This window comes from Bubalus bubalis, chromosome 1, assembly GCF_019923935.1.
Source record: "Bubalus bubalis isolate 160015118507 breed Murrah chromosome 1, NDDB_SH_1, whole genome shotgun sequence".
NCBI lineage: Eukaryota > Metazoa > Chordata > Mammalia > Artiodactyla > Bovidae > Bubalus > Bubalus bubalis.
The window spans coordinates 95683396-95701037 of record NC_059157.1 but is presented as its reverse complement, the minus strand read 5'-3'; the positions used below and the strand labels follow the sequence as shown (position 1 = coordinate 95701037).

The window sequence follows — 17642 nt, the reverse complement described above, 5'->3', positions numbered from 1 at the left end:
GGTGGACACCAGAAATGCCATTGAGAAGGGAAGACAGCACTGAAGCCTCTGGGTTCCTGATTACCGTGTATAGCTCAGAGAATCCTACCCAGTGCTCTGTGGAGACCTGTGATTGTCTCTTGTAGCCATCCTCGAAAACAGCCGGGGTATTAGATGCAATCACTGCGAGATCTCTGGCTGGAGGTGTGGGTGGGAGGCCACAGCATATGTGGGGAGTCCCCACGTATATGGGGGCCACCAGGCTGTCTCCCGCAGTCCCGGCGGCAGTTTGTCCAGTAGTTTCAGACTCCCCGGGCTTTGGCTGCAGGGAGAGCCAGTTTGCTTCCTCGTTCATTCTGTTTTAAAATAATTTTAGTTACATATTTTTGGCTGTGTTAGATCTTTGTTGCTACATGGCCTTTTACTCTAGTTGTGGTGAGTGCGGGCTACTCTGTATTGTGCTACACAGGCTTCTTATTGCCGTGGCTTCTCTTGTAGCTGAGTATGGGGGTCTAGGGTGTGTGAACTTCTGTTGTTGTAGTGCATGGGCTCTAGATACAAGCTCAGTAGTTGTGGTGGATGGGCTTAGCTGCTCCAGTGTGTGGGATCTTCCTAGACCAGGGTTTGAACCCATGTCTCCTGCATTGGTATGCTATGCTAAGTCACTTCAGTCGTGTCCGACTCTGTGTGACCCCATAGACGGCAGCCCACCAGGCTCCCCTGTCCCTGGGATTCTCCAGGCAAGAACACTGGAGTGGGTTGCCATTTCCTTCTCCAATGCACAAAAGTGAAAAGTGAAAGTGAAGTCGCTCAGTTGTGTCCGACTCTTAGCGACCCCATCGATTGCAGCCTACCAGGCTTCTCCATCCTTGGGATTTTCCAAGCAAGAGTACTGGAGTGGGGTGCCATTGCCTTCTCCGCCTGCATTGGTAGGCACATTCTTTACCACTGAGCTACCATGGAAGCCCTCATTCTTTATAACAAGAATTTGCTGAGTTTTTGTGAAATATATTGTGCTCTGAAAATGCTTAGCCTGGACCCAAGGTACTGTCAGTATGTGTATGTGTATTTATCTACTTAGTTATTTGTTTATAGTTGTTTCATGTTGTAAAAAATTTATGGTAGCTTCTAATCTGTGTGAAGTATAGCATGGTGATATACATTAGAAGTTACTGAGGTGGGAAACACACACGCACATAAAACCAGTAAAAATATAAAATGCACTCCAGAATGGGACTCATGAAGTACTATGTATTTTCTAGGACCCTCACTTTATACTGTATTTGCAGGAAGGCATGAAGTGATTGACCTTAAAGCATGCTCCCAAATAATTAATCATCCAGAGAGCAAAATAAATTGTACTATATGTTATATTTATCTTTAAAAAATAAAAGAAAGTATGTAAGAGATAATATAGATTGAACAATATTTAAACAAAGAATATGGAAGGTGACTGATATATAAACTTACAGTATTTATTGTTGCCAAATGAATCTTAGAATTTTATCATGAGCATCTTACATAGTTTCAGAGGATGTAGAACTGGCTGTTAACTTTCTGTCTCTTTTGGTTTGGTAGGATTTATTTGAGGAAGTGAAATCTACTGAGTAAATTAGAATGGATGGAGTCCAAGTACTTCCTCTTAACTTTCTCAGAATGTGACTTTTTGGAGCTGATAGAAGGAGTTATTTTTTGGTTCTTCTTCATTAACATATGTTCTACCATCTTACGTTAAGTGTATGTTGACAGAAGCGTTATTTTAATTATTAAGGTGCAATTCTGATAATTTTTATGTCTGTTGAAGACACTCTTTGTGTTTAATCAACCATCTGACAGAAACAAGGGTGAAGTACTGAAATAGCACCCAAATTTGAGAATTTGAGTACCAAATTTGAGAATATGGTCAAACCTAATTTTCATATGACAGTAGTCAGTTTGTAGAGAAAGTAGTGGATGAAATCATTTTGGAAGAGGCAAGTTGTGTGATCTGTGTTTGCAAATGAAAATTGAAGTACATTGCAGCTGGATTTTGATCCTAATAATTAATGTAAACTCTCAACAAAGATAAAGCTTAACAGAAAATATATTTTGTGACATATACCCATAAAGCAGCTACTCTTACATAAGTAATTGTATAGCATTATACTTGAAGGTAGGAGAGATGGCCAAAAATCTAAGTTCAGTTTTAGATGAAGTGTTCCCAGTCTTTTTCTTGTACCATCAAGATACTGTTATTGCATATCACTTTCTCCTCTTTCCAAACACAATCTTTTCAGTTATCCTTTATCAGGAAATAGATCACATAAACTGGAAGTTATCTTTAACCAGACAACATGCAAACTGACCTTGGAGGGTCTAAGGAATCCTTTGTAGGGGAATGCAGTTGCTTATTCATTCTAGCCACTGTGCTCAAAAGTAATATGATTTTAATTATTTAGATTGGATAGATTAATTTTAGTTATGATAACTGTATGTTAGGTCTTAAAAGATTTCCTGTTTTCTAGGTGCTTATACTAAAACATTTACAAATGATTTATGTGACGTGTAAGCCATGTCACCAGGGCTTGCCTGGTGGCTCAGATGGTAAAGCGTCTGCCTGCAATGTGGGAGACCCAGGTTCGATCCCTGGGTTGGGAATATCCCTTGGAGAAGGAAATGGCACCCCACTCCAGTACCCTTGCCTGGAAAATCCCATGAACAGAGGAGCCTGGTAGGCCACAGTCCGTGGGGTCACAAAGAGTCCGACATGACTGAGCGGCTTCACTTCACTTTATATGAAGCGTAGGATTTACTTCAAGATTATCCAAGGGTGGAGGGAGCAAGTGAACATATAGCTTAAACAGGATTGAGCATTAATTGATAATTGTTGAAGTTGGGAGATAGGTACATACAGATTTATTACACTTTTGTCTGTGCTTCTGTTTATGTTTGGAAATTTCTAATACTTTTTAAAAAATGTCTAAGTGAATGAAGTGTCTACCTAGGCCCAAGAGTATTGCTTTCCACCCTTCATGCCTTAAAGACACAGGGAACATCAGCTCTTTTATACTTTGTTTACTTAGTGGCATTTAGCTTACTTAAAGAAAAAAGCTGTATACCCATTTCCCCCACAACCTACTCTCCCCATCGCCCACTCTCAGCCTCTGGCAACCACCAATCTGTTCTCTGTATCTGAACTTACTTTTCTTTTGAATTAATTGATTTTTAGATTTCATGTGCAACAGAGATCATATTGTATTTATCTTTCTCTGGCTAATTTCTTGGGCTTCCCTGGTAGCTCAGAGGTTAAAGCATCTGCCTGCAATGTGGGAGAGCTGGGTTTGATCCCTGGGTTGGGAAGATCCCCTGGAGAAGGAAATGGCAACCCACTCCAGTATTCTTGCCTGGAAAATCCCATGGACAGAAGAGCCTGGTGGGCTATACTCCACGGGGTAGCATAATGCCCTTGAGGTCCACCCATCTTGTGGCAAATGGCAAGATTTCGTTCTATTCTGTGGTGAAATCATATTCCGTGTATGTGCATGCCACAGTTTTTATCCATTGACGGACACTTAGGTTGTTTCCGTATCTTTGCCACTGTAAATAATGCTGCAGTGAACATAGGATGTGCATCTATTTTTTCTAATTAGTGTGTTCATTTTCTTCAGGTAAATATCCAGAAGTGGGATTTGGATGGATTGTATGGGAGTTCTCTTTTTGGTTTCTTGAGGAACCTCCATACTGTTTTCCACAGTGCCTGCATTAATTTACGTTCCTGCCAGCAGTACACAAGGGTTTTCTCTGTCCGCATCCTCACCGACACTTGTTATTTCCAGTCTTTCTGATGACAGCCACCTAAGAGATGTGAGGGCATGTGTCACTGTGGTTTTGATTTGCATTTCCCTAATGATTAGTAACACTGAATATCTTTTCATGTACCTGTTTGTCATGTATATATCTTTGAAAAAATGTCTATTCAGATCTGTCCATGTTTTAATCAGATTGTTAGTAGTTTGTTTTTGTCTTTTGTTTCCTGTTGAGTTGTATGAGTTCTTTATATATTTTGGATGTCACTTGTAAATATTTTTTTCCATTCAGTAGGTTATCTTTTCATTCTGTGGATGGTTTCCTTTGCCATACAGAACCTTTTTAGTTTGATGGAATCCCACTTGTTTGTTTTTGCTTTTGCTGCTTTCAATTTCGGTGTCAGGTTAAAAAATTCATGCCAAGTTTTATGTCAAGGAGCTTACCACTTAAATTTTCTTCTATCTAGAAGTTTTATGGTTTCAGTTCTTACTTTCAATTCTTTAATCCATTTTAAGTTAATTTTTATATATGGTATAAGGTAACAGTCCAGTCTTTATTAATTTATTTATGCCATGTGACTCTCTTATTTTCCTAACACCATGTATTGAAGAGACTGCCCTTTTCCCACTGTATATTCTTGGCTTCTTTGTTGTAAATTAATTGACCATATATATCCATGGGTTCATTTTTAGGCTCTGTTCTGTTCAGTGATGTATGTGTCTCTTTATGCCAGTTCCATACTGTTGTAATTACTGTAGATTTGTATTGCTCTACTTAGGGCCCAGAGTACCAGTTTCCATCGTTCATGCATTAAAGATGCGGAGAACATTAGTTCTTTCGCATCTTGCTCTTTTATATTAGAACTATCTATTTGAAATTTTCTTATGTAGATCTGTAGGAAAATTCCCTGCAGGAACACAATATGGACCCCTTTTGACTTTTATAATTAGGGGATTATACCTGGATGATAACCTATATTGAATATGTACTTACAGTTCTTATTAACAAAAGATAGGACAAAGGTTGAGTTTTCCTTAAATATTTGCTCCTGTGTTAGAAAATATCAGTGTAAGATGGGAGAATTAAGTAACAGTTTTATTATCTGTAAAATGATGGAGCAGATAATTGAATTGCCTTGAAGCCCACCAGACCTGAGCACATGTGGCAATAACTATCAGAGAATTTTGTAATAACCTGTCTATATCTCTTCAACTCTTTTGCTATTCCAAGTTTCTTTCCCAAATTATGTAAGCAGTAGATGACTAAAGAAATGGAGTTTTGTTTTTTTTTTAATTAACCAATCCAACGAACATTTGTTTTTCTTGTTTTGACAATTTGTTTGGGAAAGGAGATGTTCGGTTTGTTAATCAGAGTAAGGCTTGGGAAAGAATAAACCCACCACAGAAATCTACCACAGAATAAATCTACCACAGAGTCTGACACAGAGTGTATACTAACTTGTCCTGTGAGAGGAGAGCAAAAGTGTTACTCCACCATTGATTAGAGTATCACTGGAGGGCAGGTAGATCACCACATTCCCATCGTACCAAGCAGACGGGACAGTCTTAAGTACTGAATGGTTTCTTTAAAGATGTTAGCCCTTTTATTCATAGTCTCATCTCTGAAATGATGCTCATTCATGCCATTTCTGCCTTTAATATGATCTTGTATTTTTACTGTTTTTACAGTAATAAAGTACTAAAGTCAGGGTATAATACAGAAACAGAAAGATGGTGGTGAATGTCATATACCATCCGTCTCTAAAAGTCAGCCTTATCTGCAGGGCTAGAAAACAGTCATCGTATTTTCCTACCAATTGTGAATTCTTAATGTAGTTAGGTTTTTAGAAACGAAATTGGGAGATTTTTTTTTAAACTTCAATAATTAATAAATGAATTTCTGGCCCCAAAGTGTTTGCACAGATCTTTTTGCATTATCTACTTTGGAAGCAAGATGAGGGGCAAAATGTGTTAACTCAGGTATTACTACATTCCATAGGGGCTGTGTCAGGGTGACCAGCTGTTAAGACAGTTGTGCCTTCTAAATATAAACTTAATTTTTCCTACTGATTGCTTATAAATCAGGACTTCAAAAGACCTCAGCAATCAAAATGGAAATATTTAGCCATAGTTATGTGCACAGGAACTTTTTTCAGAATTGACTTTGAAAGGTACTGTTCCAACTGATACTACCACTTTTTTTATGATAGAAATTTTTATCAAAATGTCCTTTTTATCAAATGTTTAATTAGGACTACTGCCTTTTGGTAATGAGGGATATGAGTCGATTTTGAGTTTTCTGTAAAGTTTAATACATTAAAGTTGTAAATGAACATTCAGTAAAGCTAGGCTCTTTTTCTTTGGCAAATCAAAGGTTTTGTTAAAGAAATTTTTCTTTGAAAGTTTGAAATAATAAACATTTATTTTGTTGGCTCTGTGTTCTACTCCACCACCATCAAGACTGACCTTCCCCCAATCTCACTGCCTATCTCAAAACCCTCTTTTTTCCTCCTAACTTCTTTTTTTATACTTGTATAGTTTTTCTATAGTTGGCCCCTTTCTGTTTTATTTTTGAACAGAGACCAATCAGTACAATTTTTGTGTTTGTTCAGGAGTCAGACGGCCAGGGCTGCCCATTCTGTCGCTGCGAAATAAAAGGAACGGAGCCCATCATCGTGGACCCCTTTGATCCGAGGGATGAAGGATCAAGGTGCTGTAGCATCATCGACCCTTTTGGAATGCCGATGCTGGACTTGGATGATGATGATGACCGGGAAGAGTCCTTGATGATGAATCGGTTGGCAAATGTTCGAAAGGTAAACTAGGAAATATAGGTTTTTTTCATGTGTTGTGTGGACATGAAAAAGAAATGATGCTGTCACAAGTAGGGTATGACTGAATTTGCTTGGGTGTGAGAAAGAAAGATTCCAGAATCAAAAGAAAGGTGAAGATAGAAGTAATGTTGAAAGCCTGTTGGAATCATTGGGTGAGAAAGAACTAAACTACTCCCAGTGCTCTTGCTGGTTTTAAACTCCAAAATGAGAGATGGTGAGAGCCTTCATATAGAATTAAACATCATCTGATGTTTAACTGGCAGTAGCATATCCATGAAGAAAATTGAAGACAGGAAATTATTAAAATTAGAAGTGATGATATTACCTTTGTAAAGTTACCATAGTCTGGGGTTTGCTTATCAGTATTGCTCTCGCAGGAAATTAACTTTGTCAGTTCACTGGGAATGGATGCTACTACACAGTTTATGCAACCAAGCCCACAGGGAATAGTCAGTGAACCAAAATGCCAGTTGAGTAATTAACAAACAAGAAATGTAATGATCCAGAGAACTGGACTCTGACCTATCAGGGTATTCTCTGTATAAAAAGATACATTAAATTCAGCTTACACTCAGAAGTGATTGAGTGATATTTGCTCTTAAAATTAGAGAAATGGTAATGAGTGGTATGAAAGGGTTGGCACACACAGTATGAAGGTGCCCGCCTTCCTTCTGACTCAGGGCAGGTGTGGCTAATCAGTCATGGTCCTCGTCCCTGCTGGGTTCAGACTTGGCCTGAATGGCCTTGTAGAACTTCTGCTCTAATTTGTTAGGATATGGCAGGTAATATGCAACCTGTTTGCCATCTATGTAGGTAGAGTGATGATAATGTGTAATGGCACCAGACCATGTCTGCCATATGCGTCTGGGTCTCTGAGTTAGGGAGACACCTGGTACAGGAAACAGATGAGGTGATTGGGGGGTTACTGCTTCCTTAGGGCTATGTCAAAGTTTATTTCTTGGCCCTCCTGCATTTTGTGTTCCAGTGTTCCCATGCTTACCAAGTACTTGTCCTTAGGATTTATTTTTACTCTATTTTTGTTTGGAGGATAATTATTTTATGATGTTGTGTTGGTCACTGCTGTACAACAGTGTGAATCAAATTTAAGTAAACATATATCTATCCCCCTCCTGAGCCTCCTTCCCACCCCACCCCCCATCTCACCCCTCTAGGTCATCATAGAGCACTAGGCTGAGCGCCCTGTTACATGGCAGCTTTCCACTATCTGTTTAACACATGGTCATGTAGATGTTTCAGTCCTTCTCTCAAATTTCTGCATATGGAGATAATATTACCACCACCAGAATGGCTACTCTCAAAGTTTGCTTTGGTATGGGATGATTTTTATTCTTCACCTCACTGGTTTTTCATAAAAATGTCATCATTTAAGAGAAACTACTCTTGATTCTGTCTTTTAATGCTGACAACTATATTCAGTTTTGAAGTTTGTGATACCTTTAGCCCAAGAGATGGAAGAAAGGAAGTAATTATTCCTCAGTTCCTCAGTAACCCTACCTAAAGGATGAACAAGAAACAAAAAGCTCTAACTGAAACAGGGAATTGAGACTTAAATTTTAAGATGAATTCTTAATCAGTGTTTTCTACCAGTATTAATATGTATATGAACAAAACTTCTCACATCTTTTATTCTCTCACCTTGAAGAGGAAGATACCCTTCTCATTTTTCAGATAAGGAAATGAGCCTCAGAGTAGGCTTCTGATGTGCTACTTTAGGAAGTTGTGGAGCCAGAATTCAGTTATGTCTGTTGGATAAAAATGCAGTGATAACCAACACTTCATATGTAGCTCTCTCACATGCAATGTGGTGAAATGGTTTCTACCAAGTCAGATTGTGGACTGTATCCTAAAATATTTGTCATATAATATTATTTTAATGAAGCAAAATAAAGTAGTAACATGATTTCAGTGAGCTTACAGTGTTCTAGGTTCTTAAATCTTTGATCTCATTTGGTCATGACACCAACCCAATAGAGAAGCTACTGTTAATGTGCTGTTTTACAAAGGAGGCCATTGAAGAAGGAGGTGCAATGACTTGCCTGAGATCCAAGTGATACTTTAAGCAGAACTGGCGCTTTACTCCAGGCCTTCCTGGCACTTAAACTTCAGTTGTGCGCCGTCATGCAGTACACCTCTTTTGTCCTCTTTGGAACATGTCACACAAGTTGTACTCGATAGTGTGTAAGTACCTGTCTTCTGCAGTTCTTTCAGTTTCATAATATAATGTACATCACGAATAACCAGAAATTAAAAATAATTTGAATTGTGATCTGTTGGCATTAACCTATAAAGTTACTTATGCCCTAATTGGTCACTAAAAACCTAACTAATTCGTTTAGGCCCTCCTAATTAGATGTATAAGTAATTATTATGTTTGTTTCCAATATACTCATTGTATGTGGCTATTTCAATGTTTCTAATTAAGATTTAATAAATTTAAAAATTTTGTCCTTCAGTCACACTCAACATATTTGGAATGCTTAAGAGCCTCTTGTGTCTACCAGCTACACTGTCAAACTGTACAGATGTAGAACATTTCTATACATATCAAAATATTTATTATAGATAGATATAATAGAAATACTTAATAACCAGTAGATAATTTTTTTGGACAGCATTATTAGATCATTCCTCCAGGTTCTTATTAGAAGAAGCTAGGTCTTATTGCAAAAGACCTTTCCTTTTAATTTAGGAACCTAATGGTCTTAGCTTGGTCTAAATATTTGACTATGATCTAGCACTAAAATCATTAATCTGTGGCCTGTATTTGTTTTCCTGTGAGCTAATGATGATTTTACATTTTAAATGGTTATATATTTAAATGATTTTTTAGGTACCTATGTAATTTCCTTGATTTTGCCTCTTGGTTTGCAAAGCCTTAAGTATTTACTATCTGGCCCTTTAAGAAAAATATTTCCATCCCCAGATCTAGGACACTTTAAAGCATTTAAAGAATGCTTATTGAATGCATGGATAATAGGGGCTGACAGAAAAGTATTTGAGACAAGTACAACAGCTGAAGTAGTTCCAGTGAACTAGATGGTAATGTTTTCTAGCTAGGAAAAAGGCATTTTCAATTTTCTTTACTAAATGGGCTTTCTACTTTCAGTGATTCATGTCAGAAGACGGGGAAAAGGGCCATAAAAGTAATTCTTTCAAGAACTTTGTACACCTTACTGGTTGGGAGAAAATGGTATTTACCCTACATGAGTTTGGGAAAGGTTGCAGTTTCAGCCTGATTTCCACTGAATTACGTTGACGCTGGAGCTTTGTTTCAGTAGTGGCACTGACAATTGAAAGGAATCACTGGTAACATAAAATGAGCACAGAACAGTCAAAGGTGACTCTGGTGGTTTTCCCTGGTCTTTCACGCACTCTCAAACCATGCATGTTGTGTTCTCTCTGGCATGCTGGTGAACTTTCTGTTGAGGGAGCTGAGATATTTTGACAATAATCTTCTCTTTCAGTTCAATTCAGTTCAATTCAGTTGCTCAGTTGTGTCCGACTCTTTGTGACCCCATGAATTGCAGCACGCCAGGCCTCCCTGTCCATCACCAACGCCCAGAGTTTACCCAAACTCATGTCCATAGAGTCAGTCACACCATCCAGCCATCTCATCCTCTGTCATCCCCTTCTCCTCCTGCCCCCAATCCCTCCCAGCATCAGGGTCTTTTCCAATGAGTCAACTCTTTGCATGAGGTAGCCAAAGTATTGGAGTTTCAGCTTCAGCATCAGTCCTTCCAGTGAACACCCAGGACTGATCTCCTTTAGGATGGGGCTGGTTGGATCTTCTTGCAGTCCAAGGGACTCTCAGGAGTCTTCTCCAACACCACAGTTCAAAAGCATCAATTCTTTGGCGCTCAGCTTTCTTCACAGTCCAACTCTCACATCCATACATGACCAATGGAAAAACCATAGCCTTGACTAGCCTTTGTTGGCAAAGTAATGTCCCTGCTTTTGAATATGCTGTCTAGGTTGGTCATAATTTGCCTTCCAAGGAGTTTACCCCAAAAAATAGAAGACTGTTACTGCTTTCAGACTTTATTGTCCCAGAAGTCAGTAGTGTTACTCAGCAAAGCTGTCACTCCAGTCAGCGGCATTTCTTTACTTTCCAGGAGCAGTTAGATTGAAGAAACTTAAAGAACTTATAATTATTTGTTTTTAAATTGAGGAATCATGTTTCAATTATATGTCTTTATGTGTGCACTGGCATGCCTCTTGTCAGTTAAACAGATTGTGAATTTTATAATATTTCATAAATCACTGCCACTTTACTTTCAGTAAAACCTGAATTTTACTGTAACTACAAGCATCAGTTCTTTCTGAATAATTGGGAAAAACAGTGTTATGATATTATGTTCCATAGCACTTTATAGATACTTTTGTTTCAAGAGTTACACTAAATTGTTATGTTTTATTCAGAGGACTGTCTTCTGCATTAGACTGTTCTTAAGGCCAGTGCCAATATCTTATTTATTTTTGTGTTTCTTAGTACCTAGACATATCTTAAGTGAAATAATAAATGCACATGCATGTTCACATGGTCTGTGAGGGCAGTGGCCTGATTTTAACCATCTTTTTCATTCCAATCTTAAGACTTGGCTATATCTGTGCAAAATACCAAATTACAGATTTTATGCAGTTCTGTCTTCAGCTGAGGTTATAAACAAATACCACAGATCATTTTGACACAATAGCTCTTCTACTTGATTTTCTTCCACTCTGTTATCATTCTGTTGCCTCATTCATTCTTTAATTTATTCATTTTAAAAACATTTCATTCTCTCAACTCCATGAGTGACAGTCAGTCATTGTCCAGCATAAGGAATTAATTCTCTTTTATCTGCCATTTCAAATACTCTTCACCTTTCCCTTCTTGTACAACTATATTGTGAAATTGTTCCTGTCTGTCTGAAGCATATTACATTATTCAAATTAGTAATGCTTCTATCAAAGCATAGAGAACCTAGCTGTTTGTATATTCCTGTTGTCATGGTGATATCTGCAGCTGGAATTTATAAGTAGTAGCATACTGAACATATAGAATGTATCTCTATTGTTTGTTTTATAAGTTTATTTAGTAATGCTAATCTTGCAGAAGCAAGAACCTATAAATCTATAATATAGTGTGTTAGTTGCTTTTCTAGATATAGGCTATTTTATGAGTTTCACTAGAAGCTGTTTTAGGTTCTGCTTGAAATTGTACCATTTGCTTGAGTTCTCAAGCTGTCTGAATTTCTAGGATAATTGGATCTGAGTGAGCCCTTAGAGGAAGTCCAGGGTGTGATTGGTAAGATCAAATCCTCTCTGACTTTAGTCAGATCAAAGCTAAGAAAAGGTATCTGTTGCTAGGTCAGAATTTTATTTTATTTTGCCAGAGGTGTAAAGAATCTCCACAGTTCCTTAGCAATTACTTTGAAGAACATACTATCCATAAAATACATAAATTACAAACAAATGAAGATTTGGTACAAATACATTGATAGACTGACCTAGTATGTGAACCGAGATTAGTTTCCTTGGTCTTAAACATTATATTATCTTAAAACAATATTTAAAATTCTAGTGAGTGACCATATAAGAGGAAAATCAGGTGTGACCAGATGTCAAAGGAATTATTATTCCTTTATCTTTTTTTATACATTCTCCTAATGTTCCCATCACTAATTAAAATACATATTGCTAATTGAAAACTTAATATATCATTTAATTCTTCCTTTTCCTAATGTGTGAAGAAAGGATCCATAGTACTCCTATTCTGAGCAAAGAATTCATGTGTATAGATCACAGTGGTTTTACAGTGTTCTTAGGGTAGTATGACCTTTTTAATGTGACTTAGATTCCAGCCACAGGGCTCAAGTCCATGCTGGAGCAGTAAGGACAAAATTTACAATGAAAGTGAAATTCAAAAATAACCAGACATTTGAAATGTAGACCATGGTTTTCAAGTATGGGTGAGTTCTACCTTCAGGAATATGTGGGGACACTTTCATTGTCACAGTGACCGAGAGATCAAGGGAACCACTGACATTTAGTGGCTGGGGTCAGAGATGCAAGTATCCTCCAACCCATGGGACAGACCCATCTAAGAAAAATGACACTCATGCACGCTAGTGGTTCTCATCTCCTCCCGCGCAACACAGGCAAAGTCCTGAACGGCCGTAAGCAGTCCACAGTCGCAGGTTGTTGTTTGCCGTGTAATTGCATTCTGTTTACTCATTTTCTTAAAGCTCTCCATGCAGATGAGTAGCATTTTCTTTATTAGTATGTGAATATCAAAGGGAAAACTACCTTGTTCAAGTGTAATAAATGATATAGGGGACCTTGAAGACCCTGTCACGCATTCCTCAGAAGTAGTTTGAATGTGTGAAGAGGCAAGCACTTGATCTTGGACTTAGTTTTGGGTTAGCCTCCTGGCTAGACTGTGAGCCCTGGAGGGCATGCTTTGCTCTTTTCATTCTCAGAGACTTGCATAGTGCCTAACACACAGTGTAGGCCTTTGGGAAAGTTTTGTTTTTTAATTTTTTCATTGAGTTATCAGCGGTGACCCTGTTAACTATACAGTCCTTAAGAGAGCTGTGGTCCCTGGCGTCCAGCACTCTGGGTTCATGTTCCAGTTCTGCTCCTTAGTATTTGTGTGCCATCCATTGGTTATTTAACTCCCTATGCCTTAGTGACTTGGCCTGTGAAAACTTTAGGGTTGAGAGTCAATGAGTTAATTAATGTAAAGCTATTAGAACAGTGCTGGTACATAGTACATGAGTACATAAGTATCAGTTATTATTAACATTATTCTTTATATAGTGTTATTCAAGACTCCTACAATTATTGCTGTACTTCTGAGAATTAACTATTAGTATTTTTGAGATGTCTATAGAAGTATTTTTTCTTTTAGATACTATCATGTGTCATTGTTTAAAAAGAAATAGACATTACAACAGGATTGGTATGGCAAGAGGTTGGCTGTATTTCTGTATTAATGTATACATAACTAAGATATCATTGGCCACATTAAACTTACCATACAACTACCTTGTTGTACTAACAGTCACCAAGTACAGTGACTGTACTTAGTGTACAGTTACTGAGTCATGTCTGACTCTTTGCAATACCATGGACAGCAGCACGCCAGACTTGCCTGTTTTTCACTGTCTCCAAGAGTTTGCTCAAACACATGTCCATTGAATCCGTGATGCCATCCAACCATCTCATCCTCTGTCACCTCCTTTTCCTCCTGCCCTCAATCTTTCCCAGCATCAGGATCTCTTCCAGTGAGTCAGTTCTTAGCATCAGGTGGCCAAAGTATTAGAGCTTCAGCATCAGTCCTTCCAATGAATATTCACGGTTGATTTCCCTCAGGATTGACTGGTTTGATTTCCTTGCAGTCCAAGGGGCTCTCAAGAATCTCTTCTCTCCAGCACCACAATTTGAAAGCATCAATTCTTCGGTGCTCAAGACTGCTTTATGGTCCAAGCTCTCCTATAGTACAACTAACTACCTTGTAGGTTTAAAACTCAGAAAATGCAAAGTTGCCAACATATCAGCTGAAATATTATTTTAAGGACTAAATAATTTAGATAAGTTTACAACAGCCTTATTTTCTACAGAAGTATATTCAAATGATTAGGTACAGGTAGGTCAATACTCTGTAATGACCTACCTGTATGAGAAAACAATCTAGAGTGGATATATGTATAACTGATTCACTTTGCTGTATAGCAGAAACTAACACAACATTGTAAATCAACTATACCTAATTCAATAAAATTAATTTTAAGAAATGATCAAGTGCATATTCTCTCAAGTAGGATGAAGAACTTAGGTAACTAAATAGCAATTGCTTATTGTTCAAAGCAACTATAGTTGGCAAGTAGTAGGGCGTTCACATGAGGGCATTTTTCAGTGGCTAGGTAGAATTCCCTTAATTCCCAGGGTGTTCTTGTTCCTTAGCCATTTTTATGGAAATATTTCTGAATTATGTGTCACTCTTCCCTGACTTCTCAAAATTGGTTATGCAGCTGAATGAACCAAAGGGCATAAGAAGCCACTATAATCAACGTGACATGCTTCCTAAGGCTTACGTTTTGCTACAGGATTTAAGGGGAAGTTGCACACAGACAGTGGAGCCATAGCTTTGAATTAATACCACATGTATATTTGGATCAGAATGCAAAACTCATATAAATGTTTAAAGTAAAATATGAAACTTCAAAGAAATTTCAGGTTTATGGCGGCTGGTCACAGGCTAGGAGATTATGTCCCTCTTATAAAAGGCACTTCAGGGAGAAGCAGTATAACTCTAAGTAGTTAATAATGTTTAACATTTTAATGGAGAGGGCCCTTGGGGTTATTCCACTTGCGAGGCTGTTTGCACTTCTTTAAAGTAGACCCTATTGGCAGTTTTACTGACTATCTCCCTGTCAAACCTCAAAGAGATGTTAGCTCTTAATCCAGTCAATATTCCTCCATATGTAACTTTCTAACCATTTTCCTCCTCTTCATTGCTCATAATTTGTAGTATCTAAAAAATTTACAGAAGCTATTAGTGGAATGTAAATAATAATAATAATGTAAAGTAGTAAAACTCAGTTTACACACAAATGTAATATCTATATTCTTAGTAAGTTAGCAAGGTGCTTATTTCTTGTTACTGTTTCTAGAGGAAGAAATGCAGAATTTTTCCTTTGAGATGACTTTTCTTTCTTTGATTGGTTTTTGTGTTTTAGAAGACTTTTAGAGCAGTGTTAGGTTCACAGACAAATTGAGGGGGGTGCACACAGATTTCTCATGTTCCCCCTGCCTCTCCACACATGGGTAGCCTCCCCCTATTATCAACACCCGCCACCAGACTCATACATTAGTCATAATTGATGAACCTACATGGCACATCATTACTGTCTAAAGTCCCTAGTTTATATTAGGGTCACTTGTGGTGCTGTACGTTCTGTAAGTTTGCGGAAATGTATAGTGTCAAGTATAGTATCATGCAGAGTATTTTCACTGCCCTAAAAATCCTGTGTTCTGCCTATTCATCTACCCACCAACCCCTCCAGCAACCATTGCTCTTTTTACTGTCTTGATAGCTTTGCCTTTTCCAGAATGTTATTATAGTTGGAATAATACCGTATGTAGCCTTCTCATATTAGCTTCTTTCAACTTGAACGTGAACTTGAACATGAAGTCGCTCAGTCGTGCTCCACTCTTGCAACCCCATGGACGGTAGCCTGCCAGGCTCCTCTGTCCATGAGCTTACTCCAGGCAAGAATACTGGAGTGGGCTGCCATTTCCTTCTCCAGGGGATCTTCCCAACCCAGGGGTTGAACCTGGGTCTCCTGTATTGCAGGCAGACGCTTTATCCTCTGCGCCACCAGGGAAGCTCTTTCACTTAGTAGTATGCATTTAAATTTCCACTATGTCCTTTCCTAGCTCAATGTGGCTCATTTCTTTTTGCACTAATAATATTCCATTGTTTGGTTGTACCACAGTTTGTTTATTACCCATTCACCTACTGAAGGACATCTTGGTTGCTTATAAGTTTTGCCAATTATGAATAAAACAATTATAAACATCTATATGCAGTTTTTTATGTGAACATAAGTTTTCAGCTCCTTTGGGTAAATATCAAGGAGCATGATTGCTACATTGTATATTAAGAGTATGTTCAGTTTTGTAAGAAACCACCAAACTCTTCCAAACAAGAATAAGATTTTTGTTTTTACCACCTCCTTATCAGCATTTGACGTTGTCAGTGGTTTGGATGTCATAGTGATATCTCATTGTTGTTCTAATTTACATTTCCCTGATGACTTATGATGTGTAGCATCTTCTCATATAGTGATTTTTCCATCTGTATTATCTTTGGTGTGATATCTGATAAGGTCTTTGGCTCATTTGAAAAATCTGATTGTTAGTTTCTTATTGTTGAGTTTTAAGAGTTTTTTGTATATTTTAGATAACAGTCCTTTCTCAGACATATATTTTCCAAAGATTTTCTTCTAGTCTGTGGTGTTTTTTATTTACTTGATTAGTTTCTTTCATAGAATAGAAATTTTTCATTTTAATGATGTCATGGATGGCAACTTTGGTGTTATATCTAAAATGTGATCATCAAAGTCATCTCATCTTTTAATATGGGACTTCTACCATATTATCTTCTAGGAGTTGTATAATTTTGCATTTTACATTTAGGTTTGTGGCCCATTTTGAGTTAATTTTTATGAAAGAATAAGGTCTATGTCTAGAATTTTTTTTGCATATGGCTGTCCTGTTCTTTAGCACCACTTGTTGAGAAGAGTAACTGTACTACATTGTGTTACCTTTGCTCTTATGTCAGAGATCAGTTGACTGTATTTTGGAGGATCTATTTCTATTCCATTAATGTATTTGTCTGTTCTTCTGCCAATATCACAGAGTCTTGATTAGTGTAGCTTTTTGGTGAGTCTTGAAGTCAAGTAGTGTTGGTCTTCCGACTTTGTCCTCCTTTGTTCTATTGCCTATTCTGGGTCTTTTGTCTCTATCTAAACTTCAGAATCAGTTTGACGATATCTAAAATATTACTTGCTGGGATTTTAATTGGGATTGCATTCAATCCGTAGATCAAGTTGGGAGCACTTTTCTTTTTCACTATAAATTCTTCCCTAAATTCCTACATATTGAGATTTCTTGAAGTGCAACTCTGGATAAGCAGTCTAAGTATAAAATGACCATATTATTACTCTTATACCATGTTCCTCATGTAAGCATTTGTTATCTAAAAAGGAACAATGGTACAGTACTCCAAAATAGACAACACAGTTCATTCGGATGTCTGTCTGAGCATTTTCAATATACCCTTTTAATATCTTAGCAATTCACCCAATTAAAATCAAGACCATCCATTATTTAAATGTATTAGGCATTTGATAATTACTTAAATATTAAATTAGACATTACACATGACACATGGGTATGTGTGTGTATAAATATTTCTGTAATGGATATCTTCTGAATAATATACTGCATGGGCTATTAAAATCTTGATTTTGTT

General features: G+C 37.5%; 1 protein-coding gene across 14 annotated transcripts in view; it reads left to right on the top strand.

The window, feature by feature from the left end:
- CBLB (Cbl proto-oncogene B) overlaps positions 1-17642 on the top strand; it is a 224662-nt gene that overhangs the window by 141072 nt on the left and 65948 nt on the right. For all 14 annotated transcript variants that reach the window (XM_044941414.2, XM_044941433.2, XM_025283292.3 and 11 more), the window contains one exon: positions 6377-6580. In XM_044941414.2, the coding sequence (XP_044797349.1) occupies positions 6377-6580 (204 nt within the window). The remainder of the gene's footprint in view (positions 1-6376; positions 6581-17642) is intronic.